Source organism: Crinia signifera, chromosome 11 (genome assembly GCF_055691185.1).
Source record: "Crinia signifera chromosome 11, ASM5569118v1, whole genome shotgun sequence".
NCBI lineage: Eukaryota > Metazoa > Chordata > Amphibia > Anura > Myobatrachidae > Crinia > Crinia signifera.
Window position 1 is genome coordinate 42,267,035 of NC_139227.1, and position 25,292 is coordinate 42,292,326.

General features: G+C 41.0%; 1 protein-coding gene across 9 annotated transcripts in view; it reads right to left on the minus strand.

The window, feature by feature from the left end:
* ZNF536 (zinc finger protein 536) overlaps positions 1 to 25,292 on the minus strand; it is a 557,864-nt gene that overhangs the window by 236,439 nt on the left and 296,133 nt on the right. For 8 of the 9 annotated variants that reach the window (XM_083163799.1, XM_083163804.1, XM_083163798.1 and 5 more), the window contains one exon: positions 18,213 to 19,790. In XM_083163799.1, the coding sequence (XP_083019925.1) occupies positions 18,213 to 19,790 (1,578 nt within the window). Of the gene's footprint in view, positions 1 to 11,326; positions 13,108 to 18,212; positions 19,791 to 25,292 lie in introns of those variants that run through there. The other variant, XM_083163805.1, reaches the window with a different exon arrangement.

Below are 25,292 nucleotides of genomic sequence, written 5' to 3' on the forward strand. Positions count from 1 at the left end.
CTACTGGGACAGAATATGTAACTGACACTACTGGGGACATGATATGCAACTGGCACTAGTGGGGACATGATATATAACTGGTACTACTGGGGACATGATATGTAACTGGCATTACTGGGGACATGATATGTAACTGACACTACTGGGACAGAATATGTAACTGACACTACTGGGGACATGATATGCAACTGGCACTAGTGGGGACATGATATATAACTGGTACTACTGGGGACATGATATGTAACTGGCATTACTGGGCACAGGATATGTAACTGGCACTACTCTGGACATCTGTAACAGCACTAATGGGGACATGATATGTAACTGGCACTACTGGGGATATATGTAACTAGCACTAATGGGGACATGATATGTGACTAGCACTACTGAGAATATGATATGTACGTAACTAGCACTAATGGGGACAGGATATGTAACTGGCACTACTGGGGACATGATATGTAACTGACACTACTTGGACATGATATGTAACTGACACTACTTGGACAGAAAATGTAACTGACACTACTGGGGACATGATATGTAACTGGCACTACTGGGGACATCTGTAAAGGGAACTACTGGGGACATGATATGCAACTGGCACTATTGGGGACATGATATGTAACTGGCACTACTGGGGATAGGATATGTAACTGGCCCTACTGTGGCCATGATATGTAACTAGCACTACTGGGGACATGATATGTAACTGGCACTACTGGGGACATGATATGCAACTGGCACTATTGGGGACATGATATGTAACTGGCACTACTGGTGACAGAATATGTAACTGGCCCTACTGGGGACATGATTTGTAACTGGCACTACTGGGGACATGATATGTAACTGGCACTACTGGGGACATGATATGTAACTGGCACTACTGGGGACATCTGTAAAGGGAACTACTGGGGACATGATATGCAACTGCCACTATTGGGGACATGATATGTAACTGGCACTACTGGGGACAGGATATGTAACTGGCCCTACTGTGGCCATGATATATAACTGGCACTACTGGGGACATGATATGTAACTGGCACTACTGAGGACATCTGTAACTGCACTACTGGGGACATATGTAACTGGCACTACTGGGGACATGATATGTAACTTGCACTATTGGGGACATGATATGTAGCTGGCACTACTAAGGACAAAATATGTAACTGGCATGACTTGGGATATGATATGTAACTGGCACTACTGGGGACATCTGTAACTAACTGCACTACTGGGGACATGATACAGTATGTAACTGGAACTTCTGGGGACATCTGTAACTGGCACTACTGGGTACATGATATGTAACTGGCACTACTGGGGACATCTGTAACTAACTGCACTACTGGGGACATGATATGTAACTAGCACTACTGAGGACATGATATGCAACTGGCACAACTGGGGACATGATATGTAACTGGCACTACTGGGGAAATCTGTAACAGGAACTTCTGGGGACATGATATGTAACTGGCAATAATGGGGACATGATATTTAACTGGCACTACTGGGGACAGGATATGTAACTGACACAACTGTGGCCATGATACAGTATATAAATGACAGTACTTGGGACATGATATGTATCTGCCACTACTGGGGACATCTGTAACTGCACTACTGGGGACATGATATGTATCTGGCACTACTGGGGACATTATATGTAACTTGCTCTATTGGAGACATTATATGTACTTGGCACTACTAAGGTCAAGATATTTAAGTGGCATGACTGGGGACATGATATGTAACTGGCACTACTGGGGACATGATACAGTATGTAACTGGTGCTACTGGGGATATTTGTAACTGGCACTACTGGGGACATGATCTGTAACTGGAACTACTGAGGACATTATATGTAACGGGCACTACTGGGGACACAATATCTAACTGGCACTACTGAGGACATGATGTGTAACAGGCACTACTGGGGACAGGATATGTAACTGGCACTACTGGGGACAGGATATGTAACTGGCACTACTGGGGACATGATATGTAACTGGCACTACTGGGGACAGGATATGTAACCAGCACTACTGGGGACATGATATGTAACTGGCACTACTGAGGACATCTATAACAGGCACTAAATATGTGTAAGAAAATGATTGCTAATATTTTGAGCGGGAACAGTCATTGAATAATACAGAACAAGTTGGGAGATAATCTTTTTAATCCATTGATATGCTAATTAGAGCCACAACAGCTTGGAGCTCAAAGCCTCAGGTGCCTTGTTACCAAGTGGTGCAGCCCAAAAAATTGCTGTGTCTATTCTGCATTGTCAAATAGTGTCTTATAAGTAGGGGTTGCATGGTGGGATGGTGAGGGAATATTGTAAATAAATTAAGTACTGTACATGTTTATACATACAACAGAGAAAATATAGGTGCGCTGACACCTGTAGTCCTTAGTAAGTCAGTCTGTAAATCAGTGTCCTTAAAAGCACACACTAGTCCTGGTATAATTCTTGGACTGCAGCTCCCCTCCTGTGATCCCGATTCTCACGGGGTCTCTTACAACATCTCCATCTACAAAAATAGAGGGGGCGCCTGATAGTGTAATATCGTTTTTAATCAAAAACGTGTGCAAACAATATAAAAGTAATTTTGCAGAAAGTAGTGCCCGTACCAAGGTCTCCCTCTGGTGTGGGCTGGCTACCACAAGATTTCACAATAAACCACTGGCAAGACAGCTCGCAATGATGGACTCACGGGACCCTCAAGATCTCCACAGGCTCTACCGGCTGGCTGCGACTTTGTGCTCGGCACACACACCCGGCAAGCAGCTCGGACCACTAGCAGCATCTCCAGCAGCAGAGTAGCGTCACACAAGCCACGCCACTACGCGTTTCGTCACATGACCCCCACTGACGAAGTCCTGTGACGAAACGCGTAGGGGCGTGGCTTGTGTGACGCTACTCTGCTGCTGGAGACGCTGCTGGTGGTCCGAGCTGCTTGCCGGGTGTGTGTGCCGAGCCGGGAGAGCCTGTGGAGATCTTGAGGGTCCCGTGAGTCCATCATTGCGAGCTGTCTTGCCAGTGGTTTATTGTGAAATCTTGTGGTAGCCAGCCCACACCAGAGGAAGACCTTGGTACGGGCGCTACTTTCTGCAAAATTGCTTTTATATTGTTTGCACACATGTTTATATATAACTGATTTTTTAGCTTTTAGCCCATAGAACAGGGGTGGGCAATAAGCGGCCCTCCAGCTGTTGATAAACTACACATCCCAGCATGCCTTGCCTTAGTTTTGCTATTTGGCCACGCTGAAACTGATGCAAGGCATGCTGGGATGGTTAGTTCAACAACCGCTTATTGCCCACCCCTGCCTTAGAAGGACAAGTAAGTGTCTACCCTTTGAATGCCAAGTGAATTTTATAAATTGGTGCAATAATTGCCAATCAAACATTTGAATTCATAATAATGAGATGTGAAAATGTGATTTGTGCGATTTTTAGTTTAAAAAAATGGCCAAAATCGCACGTTTTTCCAAATTCGCATATTTAATGAGATGCGAAAAACAGGAATTCGCACATTCTGAAGGTGCGATTATTAGTAACGCCAGAACTCGCATCCAGATGTTTTTCCATCGAAAAGTATACAAATCGCATATTTAATGAGATGCTAATTCGGGAAAATGTGCCTAAAAATCGCCACACATGCAGATCGGGTTCGGACAGGCGAATTGGCCCGAACCCTGCACAGATCATTGAGATCTGTGCATGGTTCCAGCCCCAGCATGTGGTGGAGGCCTGCTGGCACTTGTAGTTCACCTGTATAAAGCAATGTTATAAATGAGTGTATTAACCCTATCAGGCCAGCGTCCAAAGCCCAGGGACGCCGGTGACCTCCCCGGGCTTCAGCCCTGGATGGGTGAAGCCTGGGGGGGAGACCCCTTTATTGAGGGGGTCCCCACTCCCCCAGGGACCCCATCCAAGGCTGACCAGCCTGACCAGTGCTCATGGTTCGGCCAGGGGACCTTATGTAAAAAGTGTCCCCTGGCTGTGGCATGACACCGCAGGCTGTTGGAGCCCGGTGCTGGTTTTGAAAAGTTACTAAAAATCGCATTCTATTAAATGTTACCCATAATCTTTTTTTGCACATTTTTTCTTTGAATTGATATAACAAATGTGAGCGACACTGGAATTTTACCTGATATTTTCAACATCTCTCACAGAGATGTTGGCACTCAAAGGGTTTATAATGATATCAATCCACATATTTTAGCAATTTGTGTTGTGTCCTTGGCGATGACTTCCCATTCTGCAGACATACCTATATGAGCATTAATTATGGTGGTCTACTGAGGTTTGTTATGGTGACCTAGAGAGGACTTGGTGGTGTTAGGTGGTTCGTAGCAGTAGGGCATTCATAACTACAAGGGGAGCGACATCTCTTGATGAGAGTCCCAATAGGCCAAATGCTGAACTGGTGCTCATGGAGCTCCAGCTGCATTAAAGACCAAAGCTAATACCCCATGTGGGAGGGTCCAGTGTTCTTCAAAAAGAAGTGTCCTGCCCACTACCCAGCCCTTATCCACAGAAATGGCGCAAAGTGGCGGCAGGTCAGACAACAAGCAGAGAAGAGCTGCCACACCCACATATTGCCCGGGAATTGTTGGTGGTTGCCAGTGCCTGATTGAGGGTTCCAGCCACCCTAAACAAATACAAAGGTGCACCCCCCTCCCACACACATACATTAATTGTATTTTTTTTTCTTTACCTACTGTATGTGCTTATTGCCAGGGGTTTCATGTTAATTTCCAGAGTTTATGTGCTTATTGCCAGGGGATTTGTGCTTCCTGTCAGGGGTTTTGTGCTTTTTGCCAGGAGTTACATGCTCATTGCCAGGGGTTTCTTTCTCAATGCCAGGGGTTTCATTCTTTTTGCATGGGGGTTACGTGCATCTTGCCAAGGGGTTACGTGCTCATTGCTAGGGGTTTCTTGCTCATTGCCAGGGGTTTCATGCTTGTTGCCATGGGGTTACATGCTCATTGTCAGAGGTTACTTGTTCATTGCCAGGGGTTGCATGCTCATTGCCAGGGAAGTTACATGCTTGCCATCAGGAATCCATGTTTCCAGGTAGCACTGAGCGCGCTGCCTTGCCCTGACAGATGCTAGAGGTCTATTAGGTGGCCATTTTTGTACCACAAGGACCTAGCTCCGCATGCTGCAGCCTGATCAGCCTATTGGTTGACTAGGCCCTGCTTGTTCCGGTAATGGAGCCTGGAGGTGGCAGTCCTCACTGGCCTAGAACTACGGATGCTATTTTCATGTTTAATTCACATACAAAATTACTGTGCGGTTGGCATGGAACAGTGGCACAAGCAGGGGTAATATCGGCTATTATGAGGTTAGAGCTGGGGTGGACAGACCAGTCTTCAAGATCTCTTAACAGTCACATTTCCCAGACCACCTAGCTGGACCATCGGTGCAGTCATTACTGTCACATATTCAATCATGTGCTGCATTTATTCCTAACCATCAAATTCTACAGATCTCCAGGTGGCCTGGAAAACATGGACTGGGTTAGAAGGGGATGCAGTCAAAAATCCCGACAGTGTCATAATCCCGAATGGGTCATAATACCGACAAGGAAAAATTCTCGACAAGGTCAAAATCCCGACATTTAAAATCCTGACATGGTCAAAATACCGACATATAGAATGTACGGGTGAAACAGTCAACATGACTTTGTGTCGACAGGTTGTGAGGTCGACATGGTTTTTTTTCACTGTTTTTTGACCCGACATGTGCCGACAGGCGGTATTTCATACCCTACCATCCACCAGGGCATGGTGGGAGAATAAAATAAAATTGGCGCCCGAAGCATTGCGAGCGAATCGAGCGATGCGAGGGGCTGCGGTTCACTTCCAACAGTGTCCATGTCGACTGTGTCGACATTCGGGTAATAAAACAGTGAAAAAACCCATGTCGACCTCGTGACCTGTCGACACAAAGTCATGTTGACTGTTTCACCTGTATATTCTAAAGGTCGGTATTTTGACCTTGTCGGGATTTGAAATATCGGGATTTTGTCATTGTCAGGATTTTAAATGTCGGGATTTTGTCCTTGTCGGTATTATGACCCATTCAGGATTTTGACCTTCAAGATTTTGACCGTTGGGATTTCATACCGAATCCGTTAGAAGAATACCCATCACCCCGGTAATAAGCATTCAGAGATTTATTTTCCCGTTTTTTTTCTCCATTTTATCCACCATAATACATGTCCACTTTCATTGTGCCACAAACAACAAACTCCCCAAGCCACCACTTCAAGTTCTCCACAAGTAACACTGAGCCACTGTAATAACTTCCATGTACTTCTTGGTGTGTGCAGTACTGCGGGTCACCAGTGAGGACACTGCCTGGTCTCAGCTTCTGGTCATCTTACCTGGGAGGAGACAACCTCAGGTGCACCTGTTCATCAGGTCTTTTATTCCACTCTCTGACACAGTCTGTTGCTGGTCATGGCAGTTTCCTGTGTGTTGTCAGTGGTCCCATTTCTAATGCTGGCTGTTCTGGTTCTGACCCTTTGGCTTTGTCTCCTGGATAATACCTCTGCTTGATTCTGGATTTTGTTCTGGTTTATATCCTGTCCCTAATCCAAGCATGTATGCTGCCTGCTTCTGAACCATGATTGTCCATAGTTTCCTACTTGGCCTGCTTGCTGTGCCATAAATTGTATCCAGTCTGTTTTTGTGCTCTATAGGCTTTGGGCTCTGTGTTCACCTGTCCTCATGTATTGTGTCTATAATAAACCTTTACTGTGCACCTTCATCTGTTTCTAGATCCAATATTAGTTTTTGCCCACGCTGAACCATCACAGCCACAAGCTCAATTTTCAGGACTGGCGCAGCACCCTAGGCAGAACATCAGCTTAGAGCTCCACCCACCACCCACACGCTAATACCGACTTTCCAGGAACTCAGTTGAACGCGTGGAGGTGGTATCTTTAAAGTTCAACACCTGCCTTTTGCAGGATGCCACTCTCAGGATCATCCTCAATGTTGTGATAGACTCAGGTGCACCCCCACATTCTTGAAGCCATAGGCAGCTGCCTAATGGTAATTTACATGTGTGAAGCTGGGGGAATGGCCCAGGTCTGATGGAGGGGCCGTAATTCTCCCCATTACCTGGCAGCAGGAGCTGCAGCGGCTTTTCCCAACATGGTGTTTCCAGGGAGGTGCTTAAAGTGCTATTTTTTCTTAATTTTATTTTAAGGGGGCATGGCCACACCTCTTATGAGTAGGACACACTGCCTAAAAAAGAAATACCTTGGCCCAGCCAGGCTCTATACTGCCCTGATCGTCCTACAGTCTCCGAACATTCCCCCTTTTCCATATTTCCAATAAACAATAAATTGCTATCTTCTGCTATTCATTCCAATTATCTGATATACAATACAGTATATTACCCGTTATGTAGAGCATTCTCTAATTTCTAATATGCTTACTTTCTGAAAGTCATGTAATTTACCTTTTCCTGTTATATATGTCACCTGTTGGTCTATGGTCTGTATGCTGTATAGACTGTATAGGTATACAGGTTGAGTCTCCCATATCCAATATACTTGGGACCAGAAGTATTTTGGAAATCAGATTGTTACGTATTATGGAATATTTGCATGCAATACTGAGATATCTTGGGGAATGGTCCCAAGCCTAAACATATATACCAGTGCTTCCCAAAATGTCTTGAATCACAGCGCCCTAGCGTATCAGCATTGATGTCAGGGTACCCTTAGGATAAAAAAGAAATTATTGGTACATTTGGTAAAAAAATTTTTTTTTATTAAGTGTATTCTGCTGTAGGTTTAGTTATGTGTTGGTGCACAGTTATGTGGTGGTGCACAGCTGTGCTTCTGATTGTTCACATCTTTTTTAAAATGACAGCCACTATCACTGGTTTTGCTTATTACATGGACCATAAATAAATTGATTTGGTCCTGGACCCCAAACTGAAGCACCCCTGCAAAAGCCTTGTGGTACCCTAAGGTGCCTAGACACACACGAGGGGAACAACTGCCGTATACACATAGCCTGAAGGTAATTGTATATGTTATTATTGAATAATTTTGTACATGAACCAATGTTTTTGTACAATGATTCATCGGGAAAAAGGAGTCAATGTTTATATATATATATATATATATATATATTTGCATACAAATATTGGCGTTATAATTGGTTGCTTAGTTTTGGACATGTGTGGCAAAACGTTTGCCAGCTAATTACATTGAATCATCATTGTGCTCTGGAAAATGTGACCGTTGTGAACACTCCTTTTTCATCTGCCAGTTGTCCTGGATCATGTGACCTGCTGGGTGGTCTGGAAACTGTGACAGTTATTTGTAGCCATCTACTAAGCAGGGATTTTTTTTAATTTGTCTCCCAGGGGGGTGAAAAAGGGTAAAATGTTCCACCCAGCACTAGTTAAAACCCAGGCGCATCTTCTAATATACAGTATATATATATATATATACACTTCCTGACGGTGGCACTCTGGACTTCCAAGGAATAACAACAGACCACTTTGGTTCAGCAACGTTTCAACGCTTTATTGCGTTTTTATAGGGTTTGATAAAAACGCAATAAAGCGTTGAAACGTTGCTGAACCAAAGTGGTCTGTTGTTATTCCTTGGAAGTCCAGAGTGCCACCGTCAGGAAGTGTGTGAAGTGCCCCGGTGTCTTAATCGGAGCATACGGGAGGCACCTGGCAAGCAAAAGCCTGCATTTCAACTTGAGTGCCGACACACGGAGATTATATATATATATATATATATATATATATATATATACAAAAATAGAATGGAGTCACTCACCAGTCTCAGGCAAATCAAATGGTTTATTCAGGCAGCATGGCAATATTGGTGGGCATCGACGTTTCGGTCCGCCTCTGGGACCTTTTTCAAGATGAAAGATGATCTTGAAAAAGGTCCCAGAGGCGGACCGAAACGTCGATGCCCACCAATATTGCCATGCTGCCTGAATAAACCATTTGATTTGCCTGAGACTGGTGAGTGACTCCATTCTATTTTTGTATACAAAGTAATGACCTGCTAGCAAGTCTTTTACCTTGGAATGTCACCCCAGCAAGATGACCATATTGATGTGAGTGCCAGTACCATGGATTATGTATATATATATATATATATATATATATATATATATATATATATATATATATATATAGACACATTCTAGAGATCATCAAGAATTTCCATGACCATTTAAGGTACTGTAAACATATGCGCATACACATGTATTTTACATATTGCTGTGATATCTGCGTTATTTTATTCTTTCTTAGAAAGAGACAAAGCAAAATGTCATTCTAAGTCTGCATCAATCAAATTTTAATAGAATTCATTATTTAATAAATATAATCCTCTTATTCTTTGCAAGAAAACATCATGAAAAATTCAGAGCACTTCATAGGCTGATAAAGTGCGCTACATCGTATTCCCCCCATAAATACTACATTACTATGTGACACTTATTTTCATTCTTCTTGATCTGGTGACGCATCTCTCTTTTTATTATTATGTTAATCAATCTATAAACAAAATCCCCCCCCACCCCCACCTTCCCCCAAGGCTGCAGAATTCTCATTTTAAATTTATTTATATAAATATTTTTTTTTAAATCTCTAATTTTTTTAAAAGGGCGAGCCAGAGACAAAAAAATAAATCTCTTATATAAGCCATAATCCGTACATCTGTATTTTCTCTGCCTGGTGTAGTCACCATATGTTTTTGATTAAAATAATAGTTGAAAAGAACCTGTTCTTAGGGAAAGCATATGAGCCTTTTATTATTGATTTGTAGTTTAAACAGTTTCAGGAGAAAATGTCCAACGACTTGGGAATTGTATGCGCAACTGCCTATAAATCTGTATTTACTGACTGGATTTTAAATGCCACCCACCGGGGATAGACACATGAAAAGGGGGGTCCAGTTTGGACAGAGAAATGCCTTTATTTCGTGTCTAACCAATGTTGACAGTGTTTCTTACCGTTACTCAGTAATTACTGCCCATATGTGCCATTATTCCTGTCTAAGCTGAGTGCAGGACAGATTTCAAAGTTGGAGTAGTGGCAGTGAAAGTTCAACCTGATTGGACGACATCGGTAACTGATTACGGCATGCACCTCCCACTTTACTGTTCTAAACTTTTCGCCTTGCACTTTAATTGTAATGCATGGAAGTGCGGATTACCAGTGTAGTGGTCTCTGGGAAGTAACTTGTACACGGAAAGTGTGACATGAGTGAATCATAAATAAAATCAAAAAGTGTGAGATGGATCTGATGCAAGATGGCGAGAGTTCAGAATAAAGTATATTGGTAAATTTATTGATGTGTTTGTAGGTGTGTGTGAGGCTGGATCCTGAGTTAGTGAAAGCCTGGTTCACTAACCAATATGGGCAACACTGTGTCACAGTAGTTAGCATTGCTTTTTTATATCACTGAAGTGGTCCGATGAAGTCTGACCCAAGCAACGATCTACCTGTAAAGTTTGCACAGTACGTTTTCCAAGTATTCTTCTCCAAGTGCATTGCAAAACTCATTAGTAAAATGTACATTTCGGTGTCATGCTGTGGAAGCAGCCATTTTATGGGGTGAACAATGTCGTTTACCAATTAACTGTGAGCCTGTGACATCATTCAAACATATTGTGACTTCACTGAAGCATTCTGCAAATTCAACCAATATTTTTTTGAATACAATGGGGTCGATCCTATTAACCCCAAAGGGTGCGGATGATTCGCCAAGTGCAAATCATCACAACACCCAGCACACTTCACGACAGGCCGAATTTGCTGAAAAGTGCTTGCACCTCCATAGGGGTGCAAGCAAATTTAAGCGAATTCGGCCCTGCGAATGCCACAACTGAAAGACTGCAGCTTGTGATTGGCCCTTACACTCATGCCACCTCTCCATTCATTTTTTTTATTGAATTTCTGGGTTTTTATTACAGAACTATTGCCAAAATGAATTAATGCTTCAAGTGGAAGCACACTGCTCTATCGCAGTGAACGGGTCCTGGGTTGCATCAACTGGGTTACCCGTTTATACTACACCACGAACATTTGCTGGGTTGAAATCCCGGGTCACACTACCTGGTTTAGACCACCTGTAAACCCTGGTTATTAGGGCTGGTGTAAATGGGGTATCAGTGGTACAGTGGTTTTCACTGCTGCCTCAGGGTAGTGGACTTGGTCCGATCTGTGTTGGGTTTGTATATTCTCCCCAGGTTTGCATGGGGGTTCTGTTTTCACTACCAAACATTATGGTAAACTGGCTGATAATAATGGGGGCATTTAATTATAAACTCCAAAGGTACAATGACAAATACTCTGCGTACAGTGCTGTGTATACGGTAGCAAAAAGACAATAATAATTATAATAATGAAAATATTAATAATACCAACATCTTTATATCATACAGATTCCAAACTTTCAACTGCAGAAAAGCTTAAGGCTGCCAGTGAAAAAAGCAAAAAATAAAGAGATCACTGTGAATATCAAAGCACTTTATACAACGAAAACACAAACAGGTAGTAGCTTACACATATAAATTTACAAAGGCGCCACTCCATTAGGCTGGAAGTAGCGTAGACTGGAAGAAGTCAACATGCAGAAGTCAGTATCCAAGTGTGTCTATTCTTGATGAAGAACTGAAGACAAAGCTGGAAATCTGTGACATCAAGGTTTATGCTCCACCCGATCTTCCAGCTCAGTACCGCTCCGCTGCGCAGTGCATCACCTAAGATGACATCATTGACCGGTACTCCATCTCAGTCTTAATGTGTTTCATGCTATAGGCCCCCTCCTAAGACCACTATGATTGTTTACGTTCCTTCTGACTATACAGACCCTCCTAAAATAGCTCTATGTCTCGCCACCATTTAACTTTATAATACATAATAATGTACAATAAAAATACAAATACATCATAATATACAAACAGCAACACATTTATCTAAAAAAAGGTGTAATATCAAAACCACCTCTCAGACCTCCAGGAAACGTAAGCCAGGTTCCAGATCCAACTCGGTTTGATGCAGTGTCACGCTAGCGCCACGCCTACGAATGCAGCCTGTAACGCACTGCCTCCACAATCCCTCTAGCTGTGATTTTAGGTTTGCGATGAGCATACACCTTCTTTTCAATTAAATATTTAAATAATAAAATACTCTGGTTCCAGTTTCCTTTTGGTTATTCTGATGTAATATAGATTACAAGTACATCAACCAAGGTAAACAAACAGCAAGTGCATTACGACTAGAGGAACCATGTACGTAATCGTATTGTCTCTAAACGGACCATCTTTTTTTTATTTTATTTTTTTAAATGTATTAGTGTAATAAATTTAGATGTCTGACAACTAGTAACATTATTAGTAAGTTTTACTGGATTATCTGAATGTGCAATTTTAGCTAAATTGAAACATTTTAATATTTAATTATTTTTTTTTTGCAAGTAACTACGAGACAGGCAATAAAATCTTCAGAATTTGATTCATTGAAACAGAAGAAAAGAACCAAAAATATCCATCTTGATGTATTTATAATGCCCTAAATTAGCATCTATACAAGTTCCCAAAATCAATATATTTTCCATGTGCTAATAAAGAAAGATGTACAACTTTAAACACTCTATATATCATTGGTCAGTGTATTGGAAAACAAATCTAATAATTTAAGAAAGTCTGCCTGCAAAAAAAAAAAAGTTTTTTTTTCTCTTTTACCACTTTAATTCAAGAATAGCAGCTGATTTAATTTATTTGTGATGGCTAAACGTAACAGGGTCCAATGGATATTTAATAGGAACGACATTAAAAACCATCACCAAGTCCTTTGTCTCTGATGTAGGTTGATATTTGTAATAATCAGAGATCATTTTTAGGGAGTGTAAGACCCCTTTTGTTTGCCTTTTTCCACAGCAGAAAAATAAATCATCGATATACCTCTGCCGCAGTACAGCAAGAGGCCGAGGTACATCAGACACAAACCACCTGTCAGTCCAACATACAGAATAGCAAAACTAGGAGCAATCAGGGTCCCCATAGCCGTCCTGGTTGTCTGTAAAAAGAAAACAGAATCAAAAAAATAATTATGCTGTAAAATAAAAATGACAGTGTAACAAATAAAATATCTAAAAAGTTTAGTAATAGCATGAAACACATCAATACTGGGATCATGTGATGTCACCCTATGTGACAAAGAAAAAGCGCATATAGTCTGAGCATTAATTAGGCTACAAATAGACTGTAGCATGTCACACCTAAACCTTGATGTCAAGGATTCCCTATCATTGTCCTAATATATTAATAACACATCCATTTTTCAGTAATTACAGATTACACACCTACATATATAGGCTGTTACAAGTCAGGCAGCCACAGAAGAAAAGAGCTGCAGTGGTAATATGAATATAGAGCCGGAGTGGCAGCTCCTGATTGGCTGCCGGTCAATGAGTTCCAGTTGGCTCATAGCTGGCTAAATATTGATAATACAACTGCTCTGTCTCTCCATTGCTGCCTGTCGGTGCTCAGCCACCCCATATTGATTCATGCTACTGCCATCCAGGCCCTTCTCTTGGCCTGATCCCCCCTTGATGACAGGCCTGATCAGGAATAGCTACTTATTTTCTTTGCCAGAGGACATAACACTTTTATGTGCCCTCTGTGTCATACCTAAGGGAAACAGCAACTATTCAGGTTATCAGCAAGAACTACTCACAGAAGTTTCCCCAAATCTCAGTGTATTGATGAGCAGGGGAACAATAATATGCTTGTAAAATCTGCGCTCATCTTTCAGACCCAGAATTACCATCAGGTACAGTATCACAGAGATGTGAAATAAATGCACATATTTCCAAAAGTTACGTTACAACTTTCACAACATTGAAAGTAATTCTAGCCCTTTTTTTTCCCATTTCTATGGACTGATTTGAAAACACATTTGGTTTAGATACATTTGCAAGTGTAGAGGAAATGTTCTGCATCTCTTCTACAAATGATGCCACTAGAGTACCATTAATAAGCTCAGTTCCTTTGTTTTGTATTATGATCGCGCTGTGCATGGAACACCAGAACTTGATAATATTACACTTGTATAATAATAAGTTTTACCTGAGTATTCTGTCACTGTCTATTTCCTGAACACAGTAAATACATAAATAATGACTACTAATAGGGTACTAACATTATCTTCTGCAGAGGACAGGAAAGTAGCTAGTCAGTCATCCCTTCCCTATTGTGCAGTCCAGGGCTGCCATTGGGGTTGGGGGGGGGGGGGGAGGGGCGGACTGCCAGGACTCCAGTCTGCAATCGTCACAATTTCTGAGCACTAGAGTCACTAGGAGACCCTATCACTGTCCCAGAGTGTGCCTGCGCTGTTCTCTGAAAAAATGTACACCAGCCATTTTCCTAGTAACTTTCCTACTGTGCGTGTGCAAAATGCTGTGAAAGTGGCCACCAAAGCATGTTCCTTGTGGTTTATGCAGTGCTGTTGCTTATGTGGAGTTCTGGAGGGTAATTATTGAAAAAAATGGGTGCAGGGTGTGCAGTGTGGGCCCCCCGGGAACCCGTGTACACCACCCACACTGTATCCATTATAGACACACCAGTGCCCAAATGTGAGAAGTATCTCAACGCATAAATAAAGATATTTGGTGAGCTCTGGCAAATGTAAAGTTATACACCTATGAAACAGGACAAAATGCTCCCTGCAGACAAAATTGGGTTTGGTCACTTCCCAACAAGGCCAGAATAAGGTGCTGTGGATGCCAAGGGCTCAAATCTGTATTCTGTACAGTATATTTGAGTGTCACTGGCAGAAGTATAGTACGAAGTTATATGTAATATAGGAGAAGGGTAGGACCATTTCTTTGAGTTGTTTTGCTTTAAAGTTTTTGGTTGGTTATGTACCGGCCAACAACATTTTCTCTTTGAGCGTTATGGGGTGGGTGGGCCCTGTTAAAGTGGGGTCTAAAGTCAATACCTTAATTCATTTTATCAATGCTGCTTGTAGTGGCAATAGGCAGAAAAAACAGATGTTTGATATACAAGTTAAGGATAGGAAATGTTCATAGAAACTTTGCCCAAAAGGTCACAGGACCAGAGGCAGGTAAACGTACAATTCGTTAGGTTGCATTATGCATGTTACCTGTTGAAAACAGAAAATCTTACAGCACTTGATTTAATAGTAATACACTTCCCATTTGTCCTTCCTAATCCATCCTTTCTAAGGCCATATTAATGCTATATGGTAACTGCTATACCGAGTTCAGTTGCTTAATACAAATAAATCTATCAGCAGTAAATATGGGCAGTAACCCATAGAAACTCTTCTGATTGGTTGCAATGGGAAACAGTCTCTTTTTGTTTTTTTCTTTGCCCCAACTTTGACAGTTGTCCCCCGTGGCTGATGATAACTTAGGGAATGTAAAAAGAGAGTTCCATTTAAAAATAACTCCAGCTGGAAAGAATGTTCCTTTACTAAATATATTTGCTTTAATTATTTAGTGGCCAATTTCTAAGTATCTAGGGTAACAATGGCCAAAAGAGGGAATGTGTGAATGTTGGAAGACATCAGCAGGATATCGGTGATACTGCGTAATGAGGTCTGTATTACAAGTAAAGTGGTCAAAACTGTTCTGCAGAATATTATGCAGTTTGTGGCATGAAATGTCATGTTTTTTACTGGCGGAATTTGGACTTAAATGTTATCAGACCTGTGCACATAACAGGACACGCACACAGAAGAATGTGTTGAGCTTAGAGTTACCATCAGCCTTTAATGGTTTGCTACAAATACTATATGGCAGAGGTTCCCAAACGCGGTCCTAAAGGCACCCCAACGGTCCAGGTTTTAGGTATATCCATGGCTAAGCACAGATGGTTAAATCAGACTGACTGAGTTACTAATGAAGTCACCTGTGGCCAAGCATGGACATACTTAATACCTGGACCGTTGCTCTATGGAATTATGTTTCTCTTCAATGGAAAAGATGCAGTTATAGTTTTTTCTTTGATTGACCTAATGAGGTCACTTGTCCCCGAGTAGTGAAATCCATTGATGGTTTTTCTTGTCATCACTGTAAAGCACTGATGGCACTTGCTACGGAGACCAACAATGGTTCCATGGACGTTCCTGACCCTGATGTGACCAGAGGCTATAAATTCTGCAAATATGCAAAAATTGTATCACACATCTAGGTGTTACGTCACCATACTCAGTTCACTCTTCTATACTACGCTTCCATAAGGGGACATGAGGGACTGTAGAGTCCGATAGAGTCAATTATGGGGACAAAAAAAAAAAAAATGTAAGTACTGTATAAAGGCCAGGATCTAAAGGGGTGCTTTGATGCTTTCTACATGTTTTATTATCAGCTAGGCTAGCAGATTTTATAAGGGGAAGTTCCATAAATAAAATGAAGCATCAATTTCTATATGAACACTATGGTTTGCGCTCGAGCAATGATGAAACACTTCTGTCTACTCAGCTAATACCTGGTTATCACACAACTTATCTTATTTTTCTGATTTTTCCTGAATGTCCAAACTTATTATTGTAAACATTTACCTGTCTAATAATTATTTGAGGCCACATCTAATAAGGGACAACCAAACCCATATCCAGCTATTTCAAACAGGAACAAAATAAATGCATTAACAAGTCATATATCTGCATAGAAAAAGCTCTAATCCATTTTGTTGGTTGAAATATAATACTGTCCAACCTTATGCTGTTTGACCTAGCCTTATGGCCTCTGCATGTACCCATACCAATGTACAATGTACATGTCCATCTATTTGATTTTATTATATGGTTCAAGCTACAGAATCACCAATAAAAATAATTAGAAAATAAAATTCTCTCTATTCTGAAAAAGCTCTAAAAATGGGTGGAGAGGATGAGACTTTGTGCCTCCTCCCATTAAACAGTTATAGTTTTGCCTTAATTCCTTTAGGCACTTCTTCCTTCCCCCTTAATACACAACGCCTCTATAATGCTTTATTGCTATATATCGGAAAGCCGGCCTCTGGTAAGGAGTATAAAATGGATGTTGTTCACCGTCAAAATAACACGTCACTTGCATTTTTATTTTTATTTTTCACAACTGAATCCTCAGCCCCACATTAAACAAAAAGTATTTAAAGAAAATAAATAGAAAAAATTATTAGAAAGATGCTTTTGTTAGACATAAAGAAATAAAATGTCAAAATAAAGACTTTTCTACACCATAAATAACATTTAATTAATTAATTATTTAATTACTCATTTGACCGGACAGCACCCTCTGAAAAGAGTTATTCACAAGGTGTGTGAGATCCGAGTGAATTAACCCTTTAATACAGTACAATTTATGTTATAGAAGGTGGTGTAAAATTCTAATTTAATTTTAGACATTGATATCAATGGTTTCAGATTACTTATATAATCCTTAAAGCATAAGGGTTTTTTTAAATATAAAAAATTATTTAAAATAGGGATTCAGCGTACCATTTTCCCTCAAAGAATATAAAGGCCAGTTCTTAAAAAAGCAGAGAAATTGATAAATGAAGGCCATAAGGTCTGTACAGTATAGACTAATCTGCAATTTAATAAAATAGTGCGCAGCCCATTTATCAAGAACTCAACATTACCAGATTGTGGGTTCATCGATGTACCATTTGACAGATGTGTCTCTTACAGTCAATGTACTTAGAATCAATACATCAACACCAACAGCTGCTTACATCAGTAAGTGCTTTTGGTGGTGTCAATAGAGGGAGTTAGGAAAGAATTAGCCGTAGCGGGTAATTTAGTTAGATATTATCAGTATCTCCCTGGCTCATTATGAATCTCGTGAATTTTAGTAGAAAGTCTGATTCAGCCAGGATTTAATAAAGAAAAGAGAATCTTTAGGTTTCACAGTCTCCTGGTCAAGGTCTACGAATAGCAAAAGATATTACTGTATTTACTAAATATTTTTTAAGCCACTTTTATAAGGACTCCCACTTGTCCTAGACTTATAAGGGTAGTCAACATTTTACCAGTGATAATTACTAATAAAATTAATCAGATTCTTGATATAAAAAGATACAGTAAGTGGAAAGGAACTTCTAGCTATGACCAGTTACTTTTATAAAAAAAACTTTATGTCAGATGGGTGTTTATCTATCATGTGAACTTACCACATAAATCTGGTCTCTTCATACATCCACTGTTTGCTGCGTTGGTCGCAAGTCCATTAAAAGCAGCCATGCCCTCAGAGCTGTAAGCTCGGAGAACGGAGAGCATATTAACCTGCTTCTCTAATGAGTCGGCAACAGGGGCTTGATCGGGTTTTGTAGAGCCTTGTGGCGTTTCGTGTGGTAGTGGAAGATTTGCATGCCACTGCTTCTCCATCATTTGTGATGTTGGTGAAACCACATTTTCAGAAGACCTAGGAGCAGTTAAATTGGTTAGGGCATCTTCGACGCCATTTTCTTCTTTGTTCTGTTCATCGGTTGAGTTCATGTTTTCTGGCTCCGTCTCAATGTCCTCATCTTCATTCTCATCATCTTTGCACATTTCCATTTCCTCTGACGAGGTTTCATCAGAGAGATCATCAGTAGCGATTGTGTTAACAGAATCACACTGCAGGACATGTGAGTCATCATCCTGTGGAGACTGAGGATCAATGTCCATGTTGGAGCAAGAGTTTGTCCCAATGGAACCTGGGTAGACACCAAACTGCTTATAGAATTCACTTGGAAAATTATTAAATACGGAATCCATATGACTGGACCATGAAGTACCTTTATGATCAGATAAAGTCTCTTTAGTGCTTCCTTGTGGTGGGATTTTATCAGATGTCTGCAGCGGACTTATTTTTGATGACATAATTTCTTTGCCACATTGTACTGATGAAGAGGAAGCCACAACTTTATTTATTGTGCCCATGCATTCCCTTAGTTGATCTTTAGAGTGCCCATGCCCACCCATTGTACAATCTTTACGTTTGGCTTTTCCTAGATGGTTAGCTTGGAGATGCAGGGCCATCAGTTCCATGGATGAAGTTGTAAACGAACAGAATAAACAGCCATGCCAGGCAATGTTATCTTGGACCGTGATTGAAGAACCTGGAAGAGATTGTGCATCTGGCCTTACAGACAAGTCCAGAGGTTCATACTGGGACTTCTCCATTTTTTTCTGAGGTGTTTTGCTCTCCCCTTTGTCATCACAGTTGTCTAACCTGGAAGCTTTTATAGGAATCGAGTCCAGCAGGGCCTTCTCTTTCATTTCTTTTTCTTTCCTTAGAGAACTTAAAACAAAACTGTCCATAACAGCCTGCAAAGACCCTTGGAAATTAACTCCGTTGCCTACAATATTCTGATATGCTCTTCCAAATTCTGCAATGTTTGTTGCTTTAGAGGAGATCTCAAATTTTTTCAATGCTTCTGAGGAAACCTCAGAACTAATTCCACTTGACTGGCCTTGACGATCTGCAGAAGACATCAACCCTGACTGCCACTGCTGTGGTATCATGCCACTTCTGAAATCAATTCCTGGGAGACCTTTAAATGCTCCTCTTAATATATCAGGTCTCATGAAGATAGAGCTCTTACTTGCTGATTCATCCTTGTGATCCTGGGTGGCAGGGTGCCCATGGCCATGAATTGGACCAGAGCCATTCTGTCTTTCCCGATGGTGGCGTTCTAGATGGTACTTGAGAGATGCTGATTGGGTGCCAGCATAGTCACAGTGGGGACACTTGTAAGGCTTTTCACCTAAGGGTTAAAACACAAGCAGAATGTCAGATATAGAGTATTTTTTCCTTTACGATTTAAAACAAAGAGCTTAATGCATTTAACAATGAATGCAAATGTGTTTTCCCAAGCATTGACCTATGGGTTTACTTTACTGTAACAGACAATTTTTTTATCATTAATTATCTACAGCAATTCCTACGCTATGGAGACACATATTACAAACTGTCCTTCCAGCCTTATCCCTGAGGAGTTGGATCTATATTCAATGTAGCCACATCGTTTGGTAGCAAGATCTCGCTGGGTCTCATGGTGAGCCATTAATGCAGATGGATATGGAAAAAAGGCTAATACTGCTCTTCACCTCTATAAAGTGAATTTAAACGTTTCGAATAACGGCAGCCACTAGATGATGCCGGCAGAGAAACTGAAGTGTAGCTTCGAGTGGGCGTGCCTAACCACCGGTGCTAACATGTACTGTTATATTGTTCCATCATTTTGATAGGCTGGTAACTAGTTTGCAACAATAGTTATAGATCGACCTGTATTGTTCAAATGTGTGCCATATGTATGGCACCAACCACTTGTGGTACCTTATAAATATAATAATAATAATAATAATCTGTTCTACACCATTGTCCACTGTACTGTATTTATAAATTTGCCTATCAAAGAATATACGGACTGTGACTAGAGGTATGATGGCACTTGTGAATTCATTCTTCTGGTTGGTAAAGTTGGGGTGGGGATATTAAGGCCAAATTCTACTGATAAAACAAAGCATGTCAAGGATAAAGGTAAAGAAAAATGTTGCTCAAAAAAGGACACAAGTTACTGCTTGCCATTTCCAAATTAAGTTAAGTTTTACTGTAGCCTATCGAATCAAACTCCAAGACTCATTCAACATAGGATGTAACAATTCATTGCAATTAAATAAGAAACTAATATTAAATAACAAATCATTTGAACAGAATAGATCATAGCCTATGTTTTCCTACAGTATGTTCATAAAGAAATTATAGAAAACAAATGCTAAAATATTAAAATGTATCATTTAATTTTAAAACTGCCAGAACACAAATATAATTTTTTTTTATATTTTACCTTCACTTTTTTTTATTTATTATTTACAGAATTCTACATTTTAATGCAACATTCAAGATATATTCAAATTTCTCTCCTCACACATCAGAACTATGGCCCTTATTCTGATTGACGCGGACTTTACCGCATTCTTACGGATCGCGTCTTTTCGGCGTCTGCGCATGCGTGGAGAACGCAACGCGCATGTGCCACGCCTTGACTCCGTACCAGTTCGGCCAAATCCCGTACAAAACTGTTCCCCGCAATCAGTCGGGAAATATGGGCGTATTATGGGCGTCATGCGGAATGTCACATGGGCGTAGTTTAAAAGTGGGCAAAACGGGGCGGAAACATGGGCGGACACGGGGGAGTACACTTATGTTGGGGGGCGTACATTCGGATACCACTCCGAATGCACGCGATCAAAAGGGGAAGAAATGTGCGGTGTCCACAAGTGTACTATTGCTTTGCGGACACCACTCGTTCATGCGGTAGGCGAACGTACGCCTAATGACTACAAGCATTAACACCTGAACCCAATAGAATCGACTCCTTTACTCATTACTCACTAATAGGACGCTTGTCAGTGCTTTAATTGAAACCATTGCACTTCAATTGCTGTAAGGGTTAATGTGTGCAATGCATGTGTTAGGCATGCTTGTAAGGATATATTGGCATCTAATTGATTCCAATTCCAAATAAGAAGTTTTTTATGAGGATAGGTAATTGAATAAGTGGGTCTTGTGATGTATTGCAGAAGATACATAATAGTGGGTTGTTTGGCGTAAATACTCCGCTTACGTGCGGTAGCACCGCTTGGCTCCCGTTCGGATGCGGTATTCCCGAGCATACTCTGTAATACTCTGTAATACCGTGCAGAATCGGAGTGTTTCTCCCGCACACGCATGGTTTGTATGTCGTCCGTAAACACGCCCTGTTCTTAAAGAGTGAGTCCGTCCGAATGCGGAGGACACGTGGGCGTTTCTACGGACGATGGCCGCATGCGGCAAAACACCGTAGCGTGCGGACCGCTCCGTAAGAATGCGGGAATATCCGCACCGATCAGAATAAGGGCCTATATTTGTGTTTAAATGTATATATCCTTCTCTTTAATAAATAATAAAGACGTTTCAGGCTCTAAACCTGTAGTATAAATAATTAAGTTTCATAAAATATAAGAACTAAATGGCTGAAATAAATGCAAATTTTTATTATAGACTGATATATTCTATACAGAAAAGCTGCGAAGTTTGTTTAAATTATACCCATACAAACCATTTTAAAAACCTAAAAATATTATGGCACTGTTACGCAAGACTGAAATGAATGATTTAAGTCGTCCTCTGCAGTAAATCATGGATATAATTAGCAAATGGCATACTGCACGAGTAATTTATCATTATTTAGAGGGCAGCATTCCAGAAGAATTCTGAGATCTGCAGACCAACTGCATTGTTTCTAAATAGAGATCCATAAACACAGATTTTCTGAAATATTAAAGCCATTACATTACTGTGGCTCTGCAGAGAAACATATAGGTACAATTAAAAAAAGTCAATAAAAATTAAATAAAAATCTTGCTAATGAAGAAATGCAAAATGTATTAAGACCCTCACTTTTATATTGTAATTATCTGTAGAGGCTTTGCAGTAATTTCTGTATGCACTGATGTTTTTCTGGCTCAACTCTGCAATGTGCATACAATATATATGTAATTATTCTAATTTTTTTTTTTAAAGGGAGAAAAAATCCTGTGAAAAGGAACCAAGAAACAAATGTTGATCTAACTGAATGGAACACAATAATGTTTCCAGGTTTTCTTTACATCGTAAAAAAAAAATAGCCTGCAATAAAATGTTATTGAATAAAAAAATACATTTGTTTTAAAATGAAAAAAAAAAAAAAAAAAAAAATACGGAAAAATAACATGACTTTTAACAAAATATTAAGCCAGTTGGAAGTATCACCAATTTAAAGGGAATAAACAATATTTAAAAAGATATTCTGAAATGCTTATAATAACAACGTAAAAAAATACAAGTGTGCAACAGGAAAAAAAGGACTAAAAGGACTAATAGTCGTAATTTGCAAAAATGGCCATTATATAATAACAATCAGATTCTATATGCGACTGTATAAAATATTTAATAAAAGTTCTTTAAAGATTTTTATTTTTTTACCCCAGAGAGTGGCACTGCTGTTTATTCAGGTTAATGATAAGTTGTCACTGACTAGATTTTTTTTCTCAGTGATCAACAACAACGTGTCTATATAGAAATACTTATTAACACACAACAAGATTGGAGCACGATATCACTTTTGAGTCAGTAATAGAGTAATTCAAATGAAAAAAATATATATTATAATTGCGATTGTCCCCACGTTCCACATAGACCCTATTCTATTTCAATTCTCCACTCCCACACCCTCTCCCGCCCCCCCCCCCCCCCACCCCCCCACACACAGACCGCCCACACTATGGGGTAAATTTTCTAAGATGTGTCCCAAAGCAGCCAAGCATATTTTACTTTTTATTTATTTAGCACCTTCTAAAAGATAATAGATAGAATCTGGTTGGTTGAATCTTCAACAGAACTCCCATTTTATTAAATTTACCCTGATGTACCCATACTTAGCTCACCTCTTCAATCTATTTATCCCCACTTGTAAATGTCTATACTTCATAATATCATAACTCCTAAAGGAACCATATCACAGCCCAGCATTCCTCTTCTACTGTCACCCTAGTTCTCCTCTTCTCGTTGCAACCAAACGTCCTAAAACACTTGTACGAATTCATCTATTTCCATTTCTTTCCTTTAACTCACAGCACATGGACTTAAACCAGCAAAAGGAAAGAAGAAATAATAGATGCACTCACAGCAATGTACATTTCTAGGCTCATGCTCTTCGATCTCTCTGCTGCTCATTTGTGTTAATCTCTTTTATTGCACATAATTAAAGCCACAGGTCTCTGTGACACAGTTCTTTTCTGGTTTGTCCTACCATTCCAACCACTTTGTACATGTGTCTCAGTGTACATCTCTTCTCTTAGTGGACTAATTCCCTCACTCCCTTCTACACTTACACTACTCATAGAACATACTAGTCACACTGGTACACTGTCCTACATGCTCAGCTTCCACCTATAGTCACAGTGGTACACTGTCCTACATTCCCTGCTTCCACCTATAGTCATACTGATACACTCTCACCCTTCCCCTACTCCCATCAATACTACCCACACTAATGCACCCTCATACCTCTCCTACTCCCTCCTATACTAACCACACTAATACACCCTCACACATACCCTACTCCCATCTATACTACCCACACTAATACACCCTCACACCTACCCTACTCCCATCTATAATACCAACATTAATACACCCTCACACCTTACCTACTCCCATCTATACTACTCACACTAATACACCCTCACACCTACCCTATTCCCACCTATACCACCCACACTAATACAATCTCACACTCTACTCCCATCTGTACTACCCACACTGATACACCCTCACACCTAACCTTCTCCCATCCATACTAACCCACACTATTACACCCTCACACCTCCCTACTGCCACCTGTACTACCCACACTAAAACACCCTCACACCTACCCTACTCCTACTTATACTACCCACACTAATACACCCTCACACCTCCACTACTCCCACATGTACTACCCACACTAATACACCCTCACACCTCCCCTACTCCTACCTGTAGTACCCACATTTATACACCCTCACACCTACCCTACTCCCACCTGTGCTACCCACACTAATATACCCTCACACCTCCCCTACTCCCACCTGTAGTATCCATACTAATACACCATCACACCTCCCCTGCTCCCACCTGTGGTACCCACACTAATACACACTCACACCTCTCCTACCCCCACCTATACTAACCCACACTATTACACCCTCACACCTCCCTACTCCCACCTGTACTACCCACACTAAAACACCCTCACACCTACCCTACTCCTACTTATACTACCCACACTAATACACCCTCACACCTCCATTACTCCCACAGGGATGTAGTTAAAATCCCGGCGGTCGGGATCCCGGCGTTCAGAATCCCGACACCGGAATCCCGACCGCCGAAATCCAGACACTTTCTCCCTCCGTGGGTGTCCACGACAACCCTGGAGGGAGACTAAATTAGCGTGCCCAGCGTAGCGAGGCACCGGGCCCGCTGCGTGGCGAGCGCAGCGAGCCCGCAAAGGGGGGGGGTGATCCACGTCCCCCCTTGTCGGGATTTCGGCGGTCGGGATTTTGAACGCCGGGATCCCGACCGCCGGGATCCCGACCGCCGGGATTTCATACTGAATCCCTCCCACATGTACTACCCACACTAATAAACCCTCACACCTCCCCTACTCCTACCTGTAGTACCCACATTAATACACCCTCAC